The 19,338-nt window shown below is 44.5% G+C and overlaps 1 protein-coding gene across 1 annotated transcript in view; it reads right to left on the bottom strand.

Annotated features, from left to right (window-relative positions):
- The window catches only part of Wwox (WW domain containing oxidoreductase), a 922,329-nt gene that overhangs the window by 678,565 nt on the left and 224,426 nt on the right, over positions 1-19,338 (bottom strand). The window contains exon 6 of the mRNA XM_031341509.1: positions 2,597-2,685. Coding sequence (XP_031197369.1) covers positions 2,597-2,685 — 89 coding nt within the window. The remainder of the gene's footprint in view (positions 1-2,596; positions 2,686-19,338) is intronic.

Raw genomic sequence — 19,338 nt, 5'->3', positions numbered from 1 at the left:
CTTTCATTTGTCATTATGTTTTACACACAAGGAAATTTTAATGTCTGAAGATGGGTGGCAGCGATAAGAATGGAGTTACACATGTTTTTCTGGCAGCCCGGTCACCAGCACTTAAATTCACTTCTGACAGCTCCCCCGATCTGGAGACCGTTAGCACTGAGCTGTCATCTGCCTTTGCAGAAAAGCTTTGGTACTGGCAGTCTGTCAGGAGGGAAGACTTGCTCGCTTCTTTATATACATATTTTCAGCAGGGCAGCATTTCTCTACGCCGTGCAATCCTCATGCCACTCTTAAGATGCAGAGAGAACAGGATGTGCAGAGGCTCGAAGTGAAAGCGCCGTTGGGCCTGAACAATAGGAGTATTGGGAAAATCAAAGACTAAGTGTGAAATGGGTGGTCTTGCCCTCCAAGGGTCTGGGTCAGTGATTGCAAAGGGCCCTTAAGCATGATGGTTTCTGAACTCCTTACTGGATAAAAATCTAATGACTGTTTTGAGTGATGGAGGATGGGGGTGTGATCAAGCTGTCGGCTCTCTTCAGCCAAGACACTCACTTCAGTACCCAATCAGAACAGTGCAAATAGGGGAGGAAGGAAGCATAAGAATGGACAGATGTTCCTTTGGCCATCAACCCCTGGGTGACCCTAATAATCTCACTAGTTCTCTGAGTACAAGTCCCTATTATCCTTACAACAAAAGACAACATTGCAGAGGAGTCAGGAGGGCTCCTGGTATGATGGGCACATCGCGGCTTGGCCCTACTACCTACCAAATGCCTTCTAATACGTTTCTTCCCCCATCTTTCTAGCATCACTTTTCTCATCTGTGTAAAGGATATAGTCACTCCCACCATGAAAGAATGCTTTCAGATCTGAACCAGAAGGTGTGAGCAAGGCGTTTTAAATGTGTGTGCCTGGCTGGACCCTCCCCGTACCCCCAAAATGAGCTGTTACTTCTCCTGCTGGGATTGTTAGTAATTTTGTCCGCCAACAACCACAGGCATATTGGGATTGAGGATTTGGTGACAGTAATAAAACAGAGCTTGCCTAGAACTGAGGCTGTGGCTTGTCTGGGGGTCGCTTTGCTCCTAGTGGCCAGCACTGTCCTCCCAGAAGAATGGCTGGGAGTTTGGAAGTGCTCAGCAAATGCCTGGTAAGTAAATGGACAAACAAATGACGAAGGATGAGATGAATAAATAAATGTGCAAGCTAGTGCCGTTCCTGGCCTCCAGCCCCTCAGATAGCACTTGCAAGGGAGGGTAGTTACTAAGGACACAGCACTGGAAAGAGCACATAGTGGGACTCACACTTCTGATTGGCAAGACTTGAAGGGGTGGTGGATCTAGCTGTGCCTGTGTGAGCTATCCGATGTCTTCACGTGGCAAGGATAAGAATACTTGGACCAGGAGTCTCTGTCCAAAAAGGCAGACCACTTGCTTGCTAAGCAAAATCAAATACTGTGACGGTCTAAAGGACCAGAATGGACCTAGCACTAGAAACCAGGTAACACAGTAGCATTTGAATACCTGGTTGAAGATCACTCCCCTACACCTCTCATCTGCTCAGGGAACTTGAGCATGGCCTAGTCTGAGCCCTACCAGACTAGGCACGCTGGACTCCCTCATACCACTCTTTCCCCCTTGGCACCACCTGGGCTAGGATTAACTTAATCCTCAAGTTCCCATCACCTCATTGGAAACTAAAATTAAGCTGAGTTATTTATTAATGAAACCAAAGCCACTGTAGTAAATGAGAAACCAGTCCTGTTTGCCCCTGTAGAGGCAACCATGAAAATAAACCCTGGAAACAAAATACTATAATTATAGCATAGCTAGCCTCCTCTGCTTTCATTAGCGTGGAGCCTGGGTCTCTGCTTCATGCCCTCCCTCCCCCCTTCCTTCTTCCTTTCTCTTCTTTATTTCTCTTCTCTTCCCTCTTTCTCTAAAGGGAAGAGGGGCAGCTAGAGGGTACTAGTGTATGGGGTCCAACCCCACCCCACCCCCACTACACCTCAACTAAGGGGATCTAAAGAGTTGATGAAGTTTCCCTCGCTTCCAGTGTCAGCAGATGTAGTGGGTGTAAGAGCCAAGCAGGACTGTGGGTACCAGGAGGCACCAGGAGTTGGAAAAGGTTGGAAAGTCTTACAACCTGAATCTGTGTCCAGAGCTATATCCACACCCCATGTCAGAGCACCAGAAGACAGCCTGCTCAGGGTTTCAGCCGCATTAGTACAGAATAAGTGAGGCTGTTGGATGCCCTTGAGATATGCTTTTCCTCCATCCTGATAGATACACAACAACATGTTCCTAACAAGGCACATCTGAAAACTGCCCTGGTGTGTATCAGCTCTACACATTTTAATAGTGCCTTCACTTCTTGCTTTTTGGTCTGGGAAGCTGTTATTAGATTGATGACACATTTCATGAGGAGGGTGACTGAGAGTCAAGAAAATATGGTCCACCTTAACAGTACCAATATAAATGAGCCTCCAGTGCCAAGACAGCACTGTAGCCTTGTGTTCTCCCGATGGTGTTCATCTGATAAAGACATTACAATAGGAAGGAATTGTGATGTATGATCCCCAAACTGAAACACTCACACATTCTTGGCCTTGAATGCTTCGGCGAAATGCTGCACGCTACGGAGCACGGCCAGGTCCAGGGTCATTGCTTCCACCTTGGCTTTGTGCTGGAATGAGAGAAAATAAGAAAGAAATGATAAATAACAGCAAGAATAGTTCATGGTATCAAGTTACAGTAAATGCGTTATGGAACATGTCGGAATTCCCCTGTTTAATATTAGATGCCCAGAGAGACTATACATCACCGGAATGAATGGAAGAGCACAGCTTTTACTGCCAAGTCCGGGGAGCATGGGAGGGACTTGGCTGGATCTCCAGGCTGGGGTTACGCATGGCTTCACTCAGCACACGGAAGAGGCTCCAAGGTGTCTTCTAGCTCATGTTATCATTAAATATGTGCTCCAAAGAGCAGCATCTACTAGGGGGCGGGAAGGCAACAAGAGCAAGTCTAGCCACTATGGAATAGACAGTTCTAATCTCAAAAGATTCAACCCAGGTAATGAAATCACCCTTAAAGACAATCCAGCCAGGGGTGGAGGCATATACTTATAATCCTGGATCAGTTTAAGGCCAAATGAGGCAACATGGTGAGAAGTTTCTGTAACTCTCAATGAATAAAGTGCAGGGCTGGGGAGATGATCAGTTAGGAAATTTCTTGCCACACAAGTAAGAGGATGTGAATTTGACTTCTAGAACCTATATATGATTACAAACCACATGCTCTTAATCCGAAAACTAGAAGGGTGGAGGCAGGAGGATCCCTGGGGCTTGCTGATAAGCTAGTGTAGTCTACTCAGAAACTTCAAGCCAGTGAGAGACCCTCCATTAATAATAATGACAGCAATGGCTCAGCAGTTAAGAGCACTTGTTGCTCTTCTGAAGGACCAGAGTTTGTTTCTCAGCACTCATGTAGGGCAGCTCACAACCTCATGTAACACCAGCTTCAGAGGATCTGATACCGTTTTCTGGCCTCCAAAGATGCCCTTACCGACACACACACACTCACACACACACACACACACACACACACACACACACACACAATTAAAATAAATCTTTAAAAACACTGAACAGCAGGGAATATTTCCATCTGCTTTGCAGGGTGGCATCTTAAAAGACTGAAGAGATGATAATTAAATCCCACACATTTCTATTTCCTTGCATTTATCCAATAGGTAAGAATTCTGCTAAGCAAATAGAATCTGTTGACAGGTGACTTGTACTCCTCCACGTTCTTGTGCATGATAAACACTTAAGTGATTGATCAGACCTTTAAACAAGCAGATAAACAACTTTCAGGCCCCGCCCCCCCAGCCCCTAACTCCCATGCTTCCCATCTCCACTCACCCAGGGCAAGGCAATCATTGAGATACGTGGAATCCTATAGAAATTCGACTATACACAAAGAAAAGTCAGTCATTCATTAAAGCCGTCATGCCTTGCTGGAAACCCCAAAGGATATGCATGCTACACATTATGAAAATACATGTACATCTCTACCCCATAAAACAGGGAGAACATTCCCAGATGGTGATCCCAAAGCAATCCAATGAAACCGATGGCTGAGCCAAGTGACCCACACATTATTCTCCGTGTGTAACTTAAAATTGTTAGGTCATCTTTTGGTCCCCCCCCCACATACACTTTTATTCTTCAAAATTTAGTGCTGAGCTGCCATTGCTAATAAGAACAAAACCAGGACATATATATCCAGGGGGAGTGAAAGGTCACCCCACTAATCCGTGAGCTGCAGGTTACTAGGCTCCTGGGGATATAGACTCCAGTCCACACAGTAAGATTCAGAGTTCTCTGCCATGGAATCAGGTTTCTTGCCTCTGAAAAACTGTGTGCAACTCAGTGAAGGCCCTGGGGGTGAGGGTAAGAATATGCCCTTGGGAATTAGAGTAGGGGTTTGTGTCCACTCCTCTGCTGGGGAGGGGGTTTGCCCTCCTGGTTGCCTAGCAAACTTAGCAGCTTCATCAAAATGATGACTATGGCTTGTGTTCTAACTGGGAATGGAGTAGCCTGGTAGAGAGACAGCAGACGGAACTCATTTCTGAAGGGTGGAGCTGTGGATTATCAGGGGAGGGAGGACTGTGAACAAAAGATCAGATCTACCTACAAAGCAGTAGCATAGACACTGGAAGAGAGGGGGAGATGGATGGAAGAAGGGGGTAAGAAAAGAAGGAGGGAAGAAGGGAGGAGAGTGGGGAGAAAGAAAAAGAATAGAAGAAGAAAGGAGAAGGGAGGGGAAAGGAAGGGGAGGGGAAGGGAGGGGAGGGGAATGGAAAGAGAGGGGAAAGGAAGGGAAGGGAGGGGAGGGGAGGGGAGAGGAAGGGGAGGAGAGGGAAGGGAAGAGGGTAAATCTTCCATAGGTTCCATATTTATGTACATTCTGACCATTCTACCTACCTATCTATCTTTGGTCAACAGAAAGAACTCCATGCCAAGAATATTCAATGCCTCACGCCCCCAAATCTTCACTATTTCCAGAAATCAGACCACTATGCAAGTTTGGTGTCTGAGGCAAAATAGAGATGTTAATTGATTATAAATTATACATACAGCTTCTCCTGTCCCACGTGTTAAAACTTAACCACCCAGGGAGCATCCCATACATGATGGAAACTTCAAGGGAGCTAAGAAGCCTGCTTGCCCCAATACTTGGGGCTCAACCAGGGAGATCATTCAAGAGCCCATGCCCTTCTCTCCTGTTTCTCTGGGATCCGAGGTGGTGTCCAAGTGGACAGACACACTTCAGGATATAAGCCTCCTTGTCTGCTCCCTATGACGTTCTAGAACCTGTGCCCATGATTCATGAGGCTGTCCACGTAGATGCAAATGGACTGCTGGTGGCTGTTACGCCATGGCTATCTCTGGTATTTCATGAGTGTAAATCAGCCAAGTGTGACTCACATGTGATACTGTCTAAAACCAGGGCAACCAGATGGGGAACAGCATGAGGTATTTAGATAGCAAGCTGGAGACATGATGTCACTTCCAACAGAAAAGCCAGAGCCAGGCTGACCTGGATTCACAGCTCAGTGGGACCACAGCACTGACAAAAGGATTCACTCAGAGCAGCACTGGGCCTCAGGCTGCCTTGATTGAGAATGAGCATAAATGGTACTTGCCTTTTGAGATGGAAAACTAGTCTATTACATATATAAGCCATGGTACAAGACCATCAGAAAATGCTACCACAGAGTATTTTGAAGGCAGCTGTTCAAGTACACTGCCCACTGATTTTCAATAACAATCTGTAGCATTCTGGTGACTACAGACTCTTCTTGCTAATCTTAACTCTGATAACTATCATGGGGAAGGATTCAACAGCACTTCCGTGAAGGGTGATACATGTTCTCGGGACTCTGGGGGAGGCCCACTGAACCTCTCCTAAGTCACAGACACATGCCTTTCCAAGCCCAGTCAGTGTATGTTCTTAACTGAATAAGTTTTGATTATACCATGGATCAAGCCACAGGAGTGCTGGGAATAATAATTCTCCCAAGGCATTCAGCTTTCTCCTCAGTAATAAGGGAATAATAGTGGCTGTTTATTGGGGACTGAGGTTGTAAAGCAGAATGTAACCTGGAGAAACAGGCTGTGAACGCAGATCACCACTGAGAAACGGATCACGAATGTGGGTCACCACGGTGGCTGTGCACTGCTCTCTTGTCAACCTCAGGATGTGCACTGAGTAGCTTTACTCCTCACTGACAAGAATGGGTCCTCACTGGCCAATGACAGCAATCTCAGGAAGCTGCCCATAAGCCCAGGCTCTAGTGTATCTTTCTCTCCCTACAACCACCTATCACGTCCACAGAGAAGTTCGTGACTTCACCCAGATAGTAACTGGAAGGGCCACTGTCCATACTAAGTGCTGATTTCTTCCCCTCCCTTTTGCTTCTATAGTCCACAGTGTCCATGCAACCCACCTCTCTCCTCTGGTCCACTACTGGGTTCCCAGCCTGGCTCCCAGCCCCTGCTAACACCTGAGGCCAAGCCCAGCATCATCAAATAGACATGGCAGCGTGTTGTCAGCCTGCACTGCCACCGAGGAACAACGTTCATCCCTCTTTCCATGCATTCAGTCTTTAACACCGCCTCGGAAGGTGATAAAGATTTCCCATGAAGACTGTCTCCTGTGCCTCTCTCGTTCACATTGCATGGGAGGAAGCCCTGCCCATTCAGAGTCTGCTTACCCACGGAGGATGACAAAGCACGTGCCCCATAAAATAAAACCTTTAGGAAGTGAAACAGAAATGATTCCAGGAAGCTGAGCACCGTCCGATAATCCCAACACCCAGGAGGCTGATACAGGAAGCTTCTCGTGAGCTCAAAACCAATCTGGATCACAGAGCAAAACCCTGCCTCCAAAAAGTAAAAAAAAAACATTCCATGGTCAGACCTACCTAAAAGAATAGCAGTCAAAAACAAAAATGAAAACCAAACCAAACCAACCAAACAAGACAGTGGTCAAAAGCAAAACAGCAGAAAAAAGAAATCAAAACCAACCAACCAACCAAACAAACAAACAAACAAACAAAAAAGGCAGCAGACATTCTTATAGCATGAGCAGCATTTGACTTGCTAGCCAAGCCTGGGGGAGGGGGCGTGCCACACATTATCCCTGTATTTCATAGGCTCTGCATTCTCCACTCAATTAGACCAAAGAAGTCTGACTCACACCCTGGCCCGCATGATCAATGCATCAAATGCTGCAGGAGACAGCAGCTCTCCACTGTTAGGATTTGTTAAAGTCACCATCATGACAAGAGTCAAAAAGAGGAGGGCCGCATGGGATGACGCCTGTGTTCCAGCTGAGGTCCTTCCCAGAACCCACGCAGTGGAAGGAGAGAACTGACTCCCACCATCGTCTGACCTCCACACCTGTACTAGGACAGTCCTGAACAAACTCACAAATGCACAAACAAGCATTGTTAAAAAAATAATAATAATAAAACAACATGAGTACATCTGACCATGGCAGCCAATGGATGGAGAAACACAGAGGCCTTCCGTGGCCTCATAGAGCTGGGGCTCTAACATGCCCAGAAAGTTCTGTCCATTGTGGACCACACCTGGTGTTTAGTAGAGTGGTGGTGTGATTGAGAATGCCCCTGCCCTCCCCCTCCCCGCAGGCTCACAGGGAATCAGTATTTGAAAGGAGTAGGAGGTGTGGCCTTGCTGTAGTGGGTGTGGCCTTGTTGGAGGGAGGGAGTCAATGAGAGCAGGCTCTGAGGTTTCAAAAGCCCAAGCCTGGTCTAGCCACTTTCTCTCTTCCTGCTGCCTTTGGATTCAGATGAAGAACTCTCTGCTCCTCTCCAGCACCATGTCTGCCTGCATGCCATCATTCTCCCCCATGACAGTAATGGACTCACCCTCTGAGCTGTAAGCCAGTCCCAATTAAAGGCTTTCCTTTATAGGAGTTGCTGTGGTCATGGTGTCTCTTCACAGCAATTGGACACAGACTAAGACAAGTAGGAAAGAGCAGCTTTGCAGTCTTGCCTTGAGGAGGCAGCGGAATTGGTAGTTCTGCCCACCCCTCTCTTGCGAGAACAAGAGTTTGTTTCTGGATCCTTGTAAAAGAAATACGTGTGTAAAGAAGCAGTTGTGTAAAGTAGTGGTGTAAAGAAACACTCGTGTAAAGATACCAACTTGACAATAAAAGCAGCAAGTGTAGCAAGCACCCCAGACACAGCCTACGCTGCTTTTACATTTAACAGCGACATGAAAATCTCTATGCAGTAGATCTTAAGGTGCACCATTTACACAGATGACAAAACAAAGGCTGGTGAACTTCGAAGAGGCACAGCGGGAAAGGGCAGGTGACAGCTAAGATAGGGGACACCACACAGCGATCTGGCCCTGCTTCCTCTTCTCCAACATATAGCTTGTAGAAGCTACCAAGAAATTAACAACACCCATATATTCTCATTCGAGTCTACTTTATATCGTATTTATTTTACACACTTAGAATTTACAAGAGCAGCGTTATTGCTGGGAGAGAAAAAAAAAAACCACTGTAAGCAAAGCTATAATCTACATTCAGAGCTTATTGCTAATGGCATCTTGCAAATTCTAATCCAATGGACCTTAATTGCATTATGCTGATGGCTCTCGCCCTTCTTTACAGACTCTCATTCCTGGTTTTATGTTCTGCAACCTTAAATAGGACTTGTCACATTTACAATGGCAAGGGATACTGGTGCCAAGCATATTATTGACATGAAATTATTCACAGAACTACAATAAGCATCTGACCCAACTAGATTAATAATTCACCAATATTCTATGAGGGACTTTGGAACACCAATTTTTTTCCAATATCATTTAAGGACGTTAATGGTGGCAAAGAATGGCAGTCTCATCGCTGGAAAATGGGGGAAAGGAAGCTGGAATTGGTCTGTGCTATCGGAAGCTCTCAGGTGGGTGAGCCCAGGCCGGCATCAGGAGCAGCCTTGGTGGGGAGTCTGCCTGATCTAAGACAGGCTTAAAAGTAAAAACTAGATACCACTAAATGTACTCTCTAATAGCCAGGAAAGGAAGCATGAAATCTCTCTTTCCTGCCCTTATACATTTTGACTAGCCTATACAGTATGTGGCTTCCCATTTGCCCCAGTTATTTGAGAGAAGAGGGGCTTGCTGTGTGGCCCATGGTTGCTTTAAAAGTATGCTCCTCCTAACTCAGCCTGCCTAGTTCCAGAATACAAGCAAGTACCTCCATACCCAGCTGTCTATTTTGCTTCTAATAAGAAAATCCAAGGGGGTGGGGGGCACTCTCATGATAATTGCACACTTTGAAACTGGGAAGTAACCCAAAATGATCCTTGGCCGAACCCTGGATTTCTCTTAAAATCTTGAAGGAGAGGGGCTGAATCTGTCATTTCTAACCTTGAAATCAACCATCACAATCAACTCTCATTCCCAGGCTCCCCATAAACACCCACAAATCCCCCCTGCCAAAATACACAAACATCCTTAATGGGAAAATCATGACAACTCTCTCTTCATTGTGTACAGCCCAGAACATTTCACTTTCAGTTACTGGAGCGCAATTTATAAAATAACTCATCAATGCCTATAGATAACTGCAGGAGGAGAACTCACACTGGAGAGCACTGTATTTAATTTGGTATCGAGTTAAGAGTTATATAAAAGCTGAACTATTAAAAATGCTTAGACAGTAATTGGCAATATTTCTGGATTTTGAAAAAAAATGCTTATCTTGCCAGAAACTAACAAAAGAGTAGAAAAGATTCCAAAAACCTTCCAATTTCCCTCCCTGGGATGGAGTCACTTGCAGCTTAGAAACAGCTTAGGGCAGGGCAGTGAGTGGCATGTAGAGTTTGGCAGGCAACATGAGGGTGCATTTACGCTTTGCTATTGAAGAAAGAGCCTTGTTTTTTCCCCCTACCGTGAATTTTTCATTCTAATGCGAGTGATGATTTACGTTAACTCTAGGTAAAACATGGTTACATTCCTGAAGGATTGCAGGCAAGCACAGAGTCGTACAATAAGTTGAAGCATAAAAGCTTTCTCTGTCATAATATTTATTATAATGGCATATAAAATAGCTGAGATAAATAATGGATGACTGAAGGGAAAATCATATGATAAAGACTCCTTCAGCAGACACCATTACTTTGGACTGGTCTAGCTTTATACACAGTTGAAGAGTCTTAATAAACATGCCCTATGTCTTCTGTAAGTACTGGGAACATCAGAGAGTTGCTGAAAAGGCAGCATACTGGACACTTGGCTAATTTACTGTATAATTATTTTCTCAACAGGAACGGTCTATATATTTTGCATACTTAATAGCCAAGTTCTTAATGAAAGTTGTTAAGCATCTGAACCCCCTACCTTGTGAAAATTGCTGATAGGAGGGATAAAGGTCAAGACCTTCACCCTAGTCTAAATTCAGAAAGAGGTGCACAGTTCCAAGTGGAGTTCTGGGGCTCACAGGTTGCCCAGTGAAGAAGCTGAATGGAAAGACGACAAACAAGACTTATTGGCTCTAGTTTAGACAAGCTTGTATCTGGCCTGAAGAATTTTCAAGGTTAAAAGATCCTGAAATGGGGGAACAATCTCCCTTTCATCCACTGGAATGAAGAGACCCACACAGTGAGAGACGCCAGTGATTGTCATCGGACCACAGATCTTGATTAGGGACCCATCTATGTATGCCCTGAGCATCCAGAAATGCTCATGGGTATTTTTGGTTGTCACAATTTTGAAGAGGTGTATTGGTAACTAGGGATAGAAGCTGTGATGTAGTAAGCATCCATAATGCACAAGTCTGCCTTACACAACAAAGAAGTTTCTGGCTCCCAGTGCCAGCAACATCAAAGTTCAGTGCAGGTCTGGTGAGAGTCTTCAACTACTTAAAAGTACCTTTAGTGCTTACAAAGGTAGTGCATTAAGAAAGTACATGTGGGCTGGAGAGATGGCTCAGTGGTTAAGAGCCCAGGCTGCTCTTCCAGAGTACTGGGGTTCAATTCCCAGCACACACATGGCAGTTCACAACTGTCTGGGACTCTAGTTCTAGGGGACCTGACATTCTCACACCAATGCATATAAAAACAACAAAGTCAAATGAATTTTTAAAAGGCACATGTAATCTAATACCTGCCCATCTCAAACTCCATCAGAATGTATGTTTCTGCAGATATAAAAGTAGTCTGTGACTTTCCTTACTAATGAAGGGGTGTGGCATAGCATCGTTTACAGCTTTGCTGTTCTTAGTTTATAACTGATCATGTCAGAGTGCACAACTCCACTCTTTCTTTTCAAGCCATATGTGTTAAGAAGGTTGAGTACATACTTAACAGCTTAGAAACTTGTGTCTGTCTGTCTGTCTGCCCACCTCTCTCTCTCTCTCTCTCTCTCTCTCTCTCTCTGTCTCTCTCTCTCTCCACCCCCTGTATGTATGTATAACAGAGGTCTATGCTAAGTATCTTGTAATCTCCAGGGACCCTCATGTCACCACACTTTCTCCTTGCCAGCCCTGGGCATATCGCAATGCTGACTTTGTCTGTCTGTCTGTCTGTCTGTCTGTCTGTCTGTCTACTTACTTACTTACTTAGTTACTTATTCATTCATTATCTATTGAGTACTAGAGATCTGAACTAAGGTCAGCTCAGTGACAGGGCAATCTCCTTGGCCCCTGAATTTTTTAATTAAGTTCTCCATGCCTTCCGTTACTTCTCTGTAAAAATAGAAATGTCAGAACTCATCTGGGGAGTTACTGTGAGGACTCAAGTGTGTGGCATGTATAGAGATGGCCTTGATAATTTCAAGTGTTAAATAGAGGACGAGTACCTCGCTGTATGTGCTAGCTGTTATATTTGTCAAGAATAATGTGATACTGTTTCTCATTTCCTCCAGTGAAAGCAATGCTATAGTAGACACTACATTATGCAAGCCCATCCCGCCCCAGGAAATGTCTTGCGAAGAAGCCGTAGGTCATAAGTTTTGTTGGGTGTCTTCCAAAGAGGTAATAGCAGCTTCCATCCCTACAAACACTGAAGGAGGGGCTCTGAGAGAAACCCAACATCCAATAACTCATGGTGACACCCAGAATAAATTAAAAGCTACAGTTTTATATCTCTACCTGATGCTTGATATACCATCAGTAACATGGGGCAGGTTTTCAGGACAGGCTTTACTTTTGAGAATGAATGAATGAATGAATGAATGAATGAATGAATGAAGAAATGAATGGTGGTGCCAGAGGAAGAACTAAAAATGTAGCTGATAATGCTGGTTGTAGCCCTTTTCCACAGCCCTTAGATAATCCAGACTCTCCTGAGTGTTTTAGGCTGGCTGGCTGAAGGCTGGCATCTCTGAAGTTGCTCACCCTGCATGGTGATGGACATGGCCTGGGCACGCAGGGTGTGACGTAAACATGGGATAGTATCATCATGCTTGAAGAGTTGCCACAGCTGTTATTTTAAATTTACAGATAGAGCCAAAGAGACAGATGGTGCAGAATTTCTACAGAAGCAAAGCAGAGACTCTAAAAGATAAACTAGGAGAGTTTCAAAAAACAGGCTTCAGAAAGAAATAAGGTTTCCTGCTTACAACTGTATCTCCTGAGCAGCCTTTCAAAGGAGCCCTCCAAAACACTCCCAAAGACAGAGGACTCCAGGGCCTAAAACAAGCTACGTGCAAAAGGAGAGTTTGAGGTCAGGCTATCATCAAGATGTGTACCTCCTTTAGATGAGCAATGAGATCAGATAAATTGTGGTAAAAAACAAAAAACAAAAAACAAAAAACAAAAAATAAACCCAAGACGGTTGAGGAAGAGAAATGATGTGAAAAGGGGGATTTGCTTTATGGAAAGGAGAATCTTAACTGAACTGTTAAAGCACCAGGTCCAGGCTTGTTGTGATGAGAATGATGGAGCCATCAAATGACTGTTTATAGTGTATAGAGAAAACTGATGTATTTATGTTAAAATTCCAAGAGTAATAGAAAGAAGGGGAGAGAAAGGAAAGAGCCTTTACCTTTTGCATCAACATGGAGAACATGATGCAAGGAATGGCAAAATGTAATGATAACTCCCAGATATTTCCAAATAACAATAGAAAGAGAAAACTTCATAGAGAAGAAATGCAGAAATAAAGACAGGTATATTAGGAGTCACAAGAATTGGAGAGGATTTCAATTCACACTCAAAAAGGCAGAAGGCAACAGAATACCATTTTGAAACCAGCTCCGCATTTTCTTCAGAATATACACCACATGTAGAGAGCGAGCTGGGCCCCAGAAGGGGTCTTCTTCTGAGCAGGCGACTGGTGTGAAAAGGGTGTTTGGAAAGGCGCCACCTGCTCAGCTAGTAGTCCAGGGAGCTGAGGCAGGCAGGTTTCTGCTACCATCAAAACATTACCTAATCCTCACAGTAACAGGGTTCCGCAAGTCACTTCTCCCCTACCTTAAAATGAATATCAACTGCCATGGGATCCTAGGAGCCAGCAGAGCCACTGGGAACATAGACACCACACTCATCAACAGACCAAAGCCAACTGTCCATCAGAAACACAGAGACATGTCAGTCGATCTATGACACACACAGGAGGGATGACTGGATCAGGTACTGGCATCCTCTATCCATGTTCCATTGTAACTTGGTCAAAGTTTTAAGGAACATCTGGAATGCCACTGTGCATGGGCTGCACCCTGGGGTCATGAGGAAAGAGATGGAAAGAGATGTGCCGGGAGAAGGCAGGGCATTCAATTTTCGAAGCTGAAATGAAAGCCAGGAACTGTTGAGCTGGAAGCCAACAGAATTGGGAGCCAGGCAGCATGGACTGAGCCAGGAGAAGGCTTTGAGGGACAGCTGCCCATTATAAGCTTGGAGTTAATTCAAGTAAACTCACCCTGGTAGCATACATCAGATTAGTGATGCTGCTTTTCAGATTAAGTCCATTACTCCAGAAAGCCTCTTGGGAACTGATATTGAGGAGAAAAAGGAGGAAGGGAAGAAAATGAGAAAAAGAACTGAAGAGCTCTGGAAAGACTTCAGTGTAGCAACAGAACTACGCACGAACTAACTGAGAAAAAACAGATCTGACTCCTCTTCATATTAACAAGTAATCGTACTTAGTTTTTTTTTTAAAAAATTAGTCCTGCCTTAAAAGTCTATTCCAAGTCCTGACTCTGTATTGGGCAGGTTATGACTTGGGTAAAGGTGACTAGAGTCCCAGCTCTGATGGGGCCAGGGAGGATGAGCCACAAGACACTTCCCCGAAGAGTAGGTGCAAATTGCTCGGTTTTTTGTTTGTTTGTTTTTGTTTGTTTGTTTGTTTGTTTTGGGGGGGGGCGTTCGAGACAGAGTTTCTCTGTGTAGCTCTGGCTGTCCTGGAACTCACTCTGTAGACCAGGCTGGCCTTGAACACAAAATCCACCTGTCTTTGCCTCTCAAGTGCTGGGATTAAAGGCGTGCGCCACCAGACACGGCAGGATTCCATCATGGACTGTGATTGGACAGTGTTATCAACTTCTCTTTCCAAAATAGGAACAGATCCCGCTGACACTATGCCATTTTCCATGTCTTTTGCTCAAAGCAGTAGTAAGGGTGGGCATGATTTTTAACTTCACAGGAGCCATGTGTGAACATGAAGAAGACCCCCTGCCTTAGGGGGGGAAGAGTGAATGTGCCTTTTGTGTAGGAGGAAGGAATCAGAAAGTCTATCCCCTGGTTTGAAATCTGGAAAATATTGTTCTGGCTGTCTTCCAAATCTCTATGTCTTATTTGCAAGGTACTCAGTTAGACTGACTATCCAGGGCCCCTCAGGATCAAGCACAGCAACAAACTTATAGTCAGCAAACAGAACATCAATAAGCGGGGTGTGTTCCTTCAAGACCCTCAGAACCTGAGTACATACATTCCCAGTACTTCTTATCCACCTCCATCCAGTGGGAATCCAGCAAATACTGTTACATAACTTATAAAGAAACCAACACTGCATGAAACTAGGAACATATCAAAAACTAGGTGGAAATACCACTTAGTTGGGAGGGGGATTTACTCAAATGTGTGGGATACTAGGTTCAAACTCCAGCGTTGTAACAAGCAAGTACACTGGAAACTATTTGTCCTGGCAACTCTCATTGCCTAACAAAGCTACATGAATAAAAATAAATACCAAAAGTCTGAAAATAAAGAGGTCAAGGGAAAAATACTGGCAAATCTTTTAAAACCGAAGGAGCTAATCCAGCAATATTACATAAAAGTCCAATTTTAAGCAAAAACAAAGTCACTAGAGATGAAAAGGGACAGTGTGCAAAGACAGAAACAATTAGTCAAGAAAAATCATGAACTCGCACGTGTCAAGCATATAGCCTTAAACCACAGAAGCATCTGACACTCTTTGAAGGCTTTAACGATTCACATTAGAAATGGAAAGATAAAGTAGATAAAACAGAGCCTTGAGACCAAACAGTTAACAAGGCTGATGATGCCAAACAGCCTTAAGCACACACTTTTCAATTACACAGTATTTCTGAAATTAACCATGAACCAGATCACAAAGGCAATGTCAACACATTCGAATCACCTCTGTCACACAGGCCACATGGTCTTGCCTCGAGTAAGGAGGTTGGAGAGAACAGGATGGTAATGGATACCCAGTGCTAGAGAGGTTAGAGCAAGGAGACAGAGGCAGGAGGAAGTCTCCTGGCACCACTGTGTCTAATTCAGTCAAAACCTACAAATAAATGGCAGAGAGCATGGAGTATCGGTGAGCTGAGTTCCAGGGCTGACCCTTTTATTCACGACAGAGCACCCAGATGTATGAAAAATGAGGTCGCATGCTCTGACAGGTAACTATGGTTAATATGATTAATAATAGTTTAAGAGCCTGAAAATAACTGAGGGACAGAGAAAAGAAAGAGAGGAGGTCGGAGATCCAGGGAACAAGCAGACTTCTAAACACTGTCGAACTTGGGAAGTAGACAGCCCATTTGGAAATGCTGGCCATCTCGGACTAGGGGTGTTGCTGGAGGAACTTAGCATGTTCAAGGCCATGGGTTCAATCCCCAACCCCTGAAAAAGTAAAAACTATCTCAACTAAAAAAAGAAAAAAGTGAAGTCATATGTGCTGATGCATGTCTGTCATCTCAGCACTCGGCAGCTAGAGGCACTAGGTTCAGAAGATCAAAGTCGTCCTCAGCTACATAGTAACTTTAAGAAGGGCCTGGACTGTAAGAGACTGGTCTCAGAAAGCCAACACAAGGTCAGAAACATTGGATCTTCAGCAGTACATTTGTTAGAAGCAGAAAATAGGGAGAGAGAGCAAAATGAGAGAGAGAGAGAGAGAGAGAGACAGACAGACAGACAGACAGACACACACACACACACACACAGAGAGAAACTATAAAAGGCTTACAAGAAAGTACATCATCAGCAACACACACAGCTACAAAACCTATGAAAGAATGAAACTCACACTGTAGAGGATAAAGAACAGAATTTAGCTCAGAGGTAACCAGGTCCAGAAACTCAGCTTAGGGTTCCGAACAGTTGCTGTGCCCACATAGCTTTCCATCAGAGCATCGAGTGCTCAGGAATGGGAACTGGGTTCAGATTCAGTACCCATTTGGTGGCTCACAACCACCTGTAACTCCAACTCCTGGGCATCCACTGTCCCTGACCCTCTCAAGCACTTGAATTTATGTGCACATAACCTCACGCATACATACATAATTGAAAATAAGAATTTCCTTAACATTTTTTTAAAAAGTAATCTACCATAAAAAAGAGAAAGAAACCTAAGTGTTTGTTCCACAATACACAGTGAGAGAAGATAAAGTGTAAAAAAAAAAAAAAGATCCAGAGCTAAAGAATATTAAAGATAAAATTGTATCGGGAGAATTGTAGATACTGTTTTGAGTCAGAGGGCAGGATTAGAATAGCAACATCAACTATGACATTTAAAAGTTAAAAATAAGCACTGTAGATACAGGCAAACTCCCCCTCCCCCACAGCGCACTACTTCTTCATATCCTTCCCCTCTTCTTCCCTGCCAAAGTTCATCTGAACTTGACATTCATCCAAGTGACAGTAGTTAATGATAGCAATCTAACCACCACCACCCGGTACCAATGACCTGCAAGGCCTGGATCTAAACAAAGTTACATGCAAATCCACAGGAAGCCCTTGTAGATGTTATCTTCTGACTGGAAAATGAGGTGAGGTGAGTTCATGTAAAATAACTCAATGGCGACTGCAAAGATTTCTTGCAGCCAACTGTTCTGTACGGAGCTACTAGCATCCTGCTGTTATAGGGTATCTCTGTATGGGGCTCTGTTCTTAAGCAGTATCTGCTTTAATGAGTTATGTTTAACTGGATTTCTGAATCAGCTGACTAGTCCTCCCTCTGAGAGTGACCCTTCTGGGTAAATGACTCATAGTAGGGTAGAAAATGTTCACCTCTTTGAGCTTTGTCCAGAGACTCATTCTGAACTGGGTGCCATCATTCAGGGTGGGTAAACTGTCCTCTCCTGTGCCATGTGACAAGCCTTCTGACCATCCCTAGTCCACTGCCTGCTTCCCCAACACTTCGTTGTTAAATTCACAGAGTTGATTGATTTCTGTGCCACCTCAGTAAGTGGCTCAGGAGTGGTGTTTCCTGAACTCTTCCTCCTCCTACCTCGTAGTCTTCACATATAAAATATGCTTTGAATATGCAATTTTGGAGTCTCAACTTTTCAACGTAGTACTTTTCGATGGTTTTGAAACATATTGACGTGGTCATGTAAATGGCACAGGATGCTGTGTGGCACAGAGTTCTGCACTAGGGTTAACTAGAGCCGTCAAACTCTTCTCACTGATGGTATCCTACAGTTTGGATGGGTTAACAGAAAGACTGGATAAGGGAAGAATGAAAGTAAGGAAGATTAAAGGTGGGGAGGGAAGAGAAGATTGAGAGAATGAGAGAGGCTGAGAAACTCCAAGAAAAGGAGGCGAGGGGAGAGGAGGGAAGGAAAGTGGGTTAAGTTGGCCTCTAAGTCTCTGAGACTTGCCCAAACACCTAGTGAGGGCTGCATTAGGAAACCAAGTCTACAAGGTGCTGTGGAAAGGCTGTGGGGTATACCAGCAAAGACAGAAGGTCCAGGAGAGGAAAGGGATGGGCCTTCTATTCAGCATGGGAAGCGTGCTGGCAAGGGCTTGGCCCAGGACCTTGTTCACATCCCACTTGTTCTGAAGTCTTGTCTCTTGCAGCCAAATGGGATGAATGAATCATGTTGTAGGATTCTGTTAAAAGCCTGCTAAGTTACAGACTACATGTTTTCCGAAGAGCATTGTAGACAGCATTAGCACAGGGAGGGGATCTGGGGGGACACCACCTTATAAATGTCCATTAGAAGCCACTGCAGAGTGGCTTTGCACGGGTGCACACGCTCACCGCTGCTTCAATATTTATAAGCAGCCTCTTCCCTCTCCCCTTGGCTGGATGAGACATATGCTCTCCATGGGAAGAAGAGCATTCCCACTCCTAGAGACACAGGGCATCCCAGAGCTGTCCACCTTAAAGTGTGGCTTGGTGCATGTGGTATCTAAGGAAAACCAAAGAAAAGAGCCAGTCCCATAGTGTCACCCTCGTCTGGGGCTCGAGGTTTCCAATGCATACCTGGGTGAGGGATGTTCTCTCCATTGCAGAACTTTCTCCTTAGACCTGAAAGTATGCCAGTTCAGGGAATGATATTAAGGTCATGTCTAAAAGAATTTCATCCCCGTGAATGTGGCTGCTTCTATGAACAGCCTCTAATCCTTCTTTTTCTATATAGTTTTATTTGTTTTCTTTTCTTGTGTGTGTATGGGTGTTTTGCCTTAATGTATGTCTGCGTACCCCATGCATACAATGCCAGAGAAGCCAAAAGAGGGAATCAGATCTCCTGGGACTGGGCTGTGAACTGCCACTTGGGTACTAGGAAATGTACCCAGGTCCTTTGGAAGCACAGCCAGTGTGCTTAACCACAGAGCGAGCTCTCTCTCTCTCTCTCTCTCTCTCTCTCTCTCTCTCTCTCTCTCTCTCTCTCTCTCTTTCTCTCTCTCTTTCTCTCTCTCTCTCATCCCCTTCATTATTTCTTATCTATTTCATTCTTAACATTAAATTACAGCTTTGTGATGGAGGGTGTGGGAGCTAACTTCAAATGCTCTCCTACTTCCAACCCCCAAGCTGTGGGTTAACCAAGTTGTATAACAGAGAATCACACTAGAAAGTAATTCCATGTGTGAAATAAAAAAA

The sequence above is a fragment of the Mastomys coucha genome, unplaced genomic scaffold (assembly GCF_008632895.1).
Source record: "Mastomys coucha isolate ucsf_1 unplaced genomic scaffold, UCSF_Mcou_1 pScaffold22, whole genome shotgun sequence".
Classification (NCBI taxonomy): Eukaryota; Metazoa; Chordata; class Mammalia; order Rodentia; family Muridae; genus Mastomys; species Mastomys coucha.
Note: the sequence above shows the minus strand (reverse complement) of the source record. Positions and strands in the feature narration are given on the sequence as shown.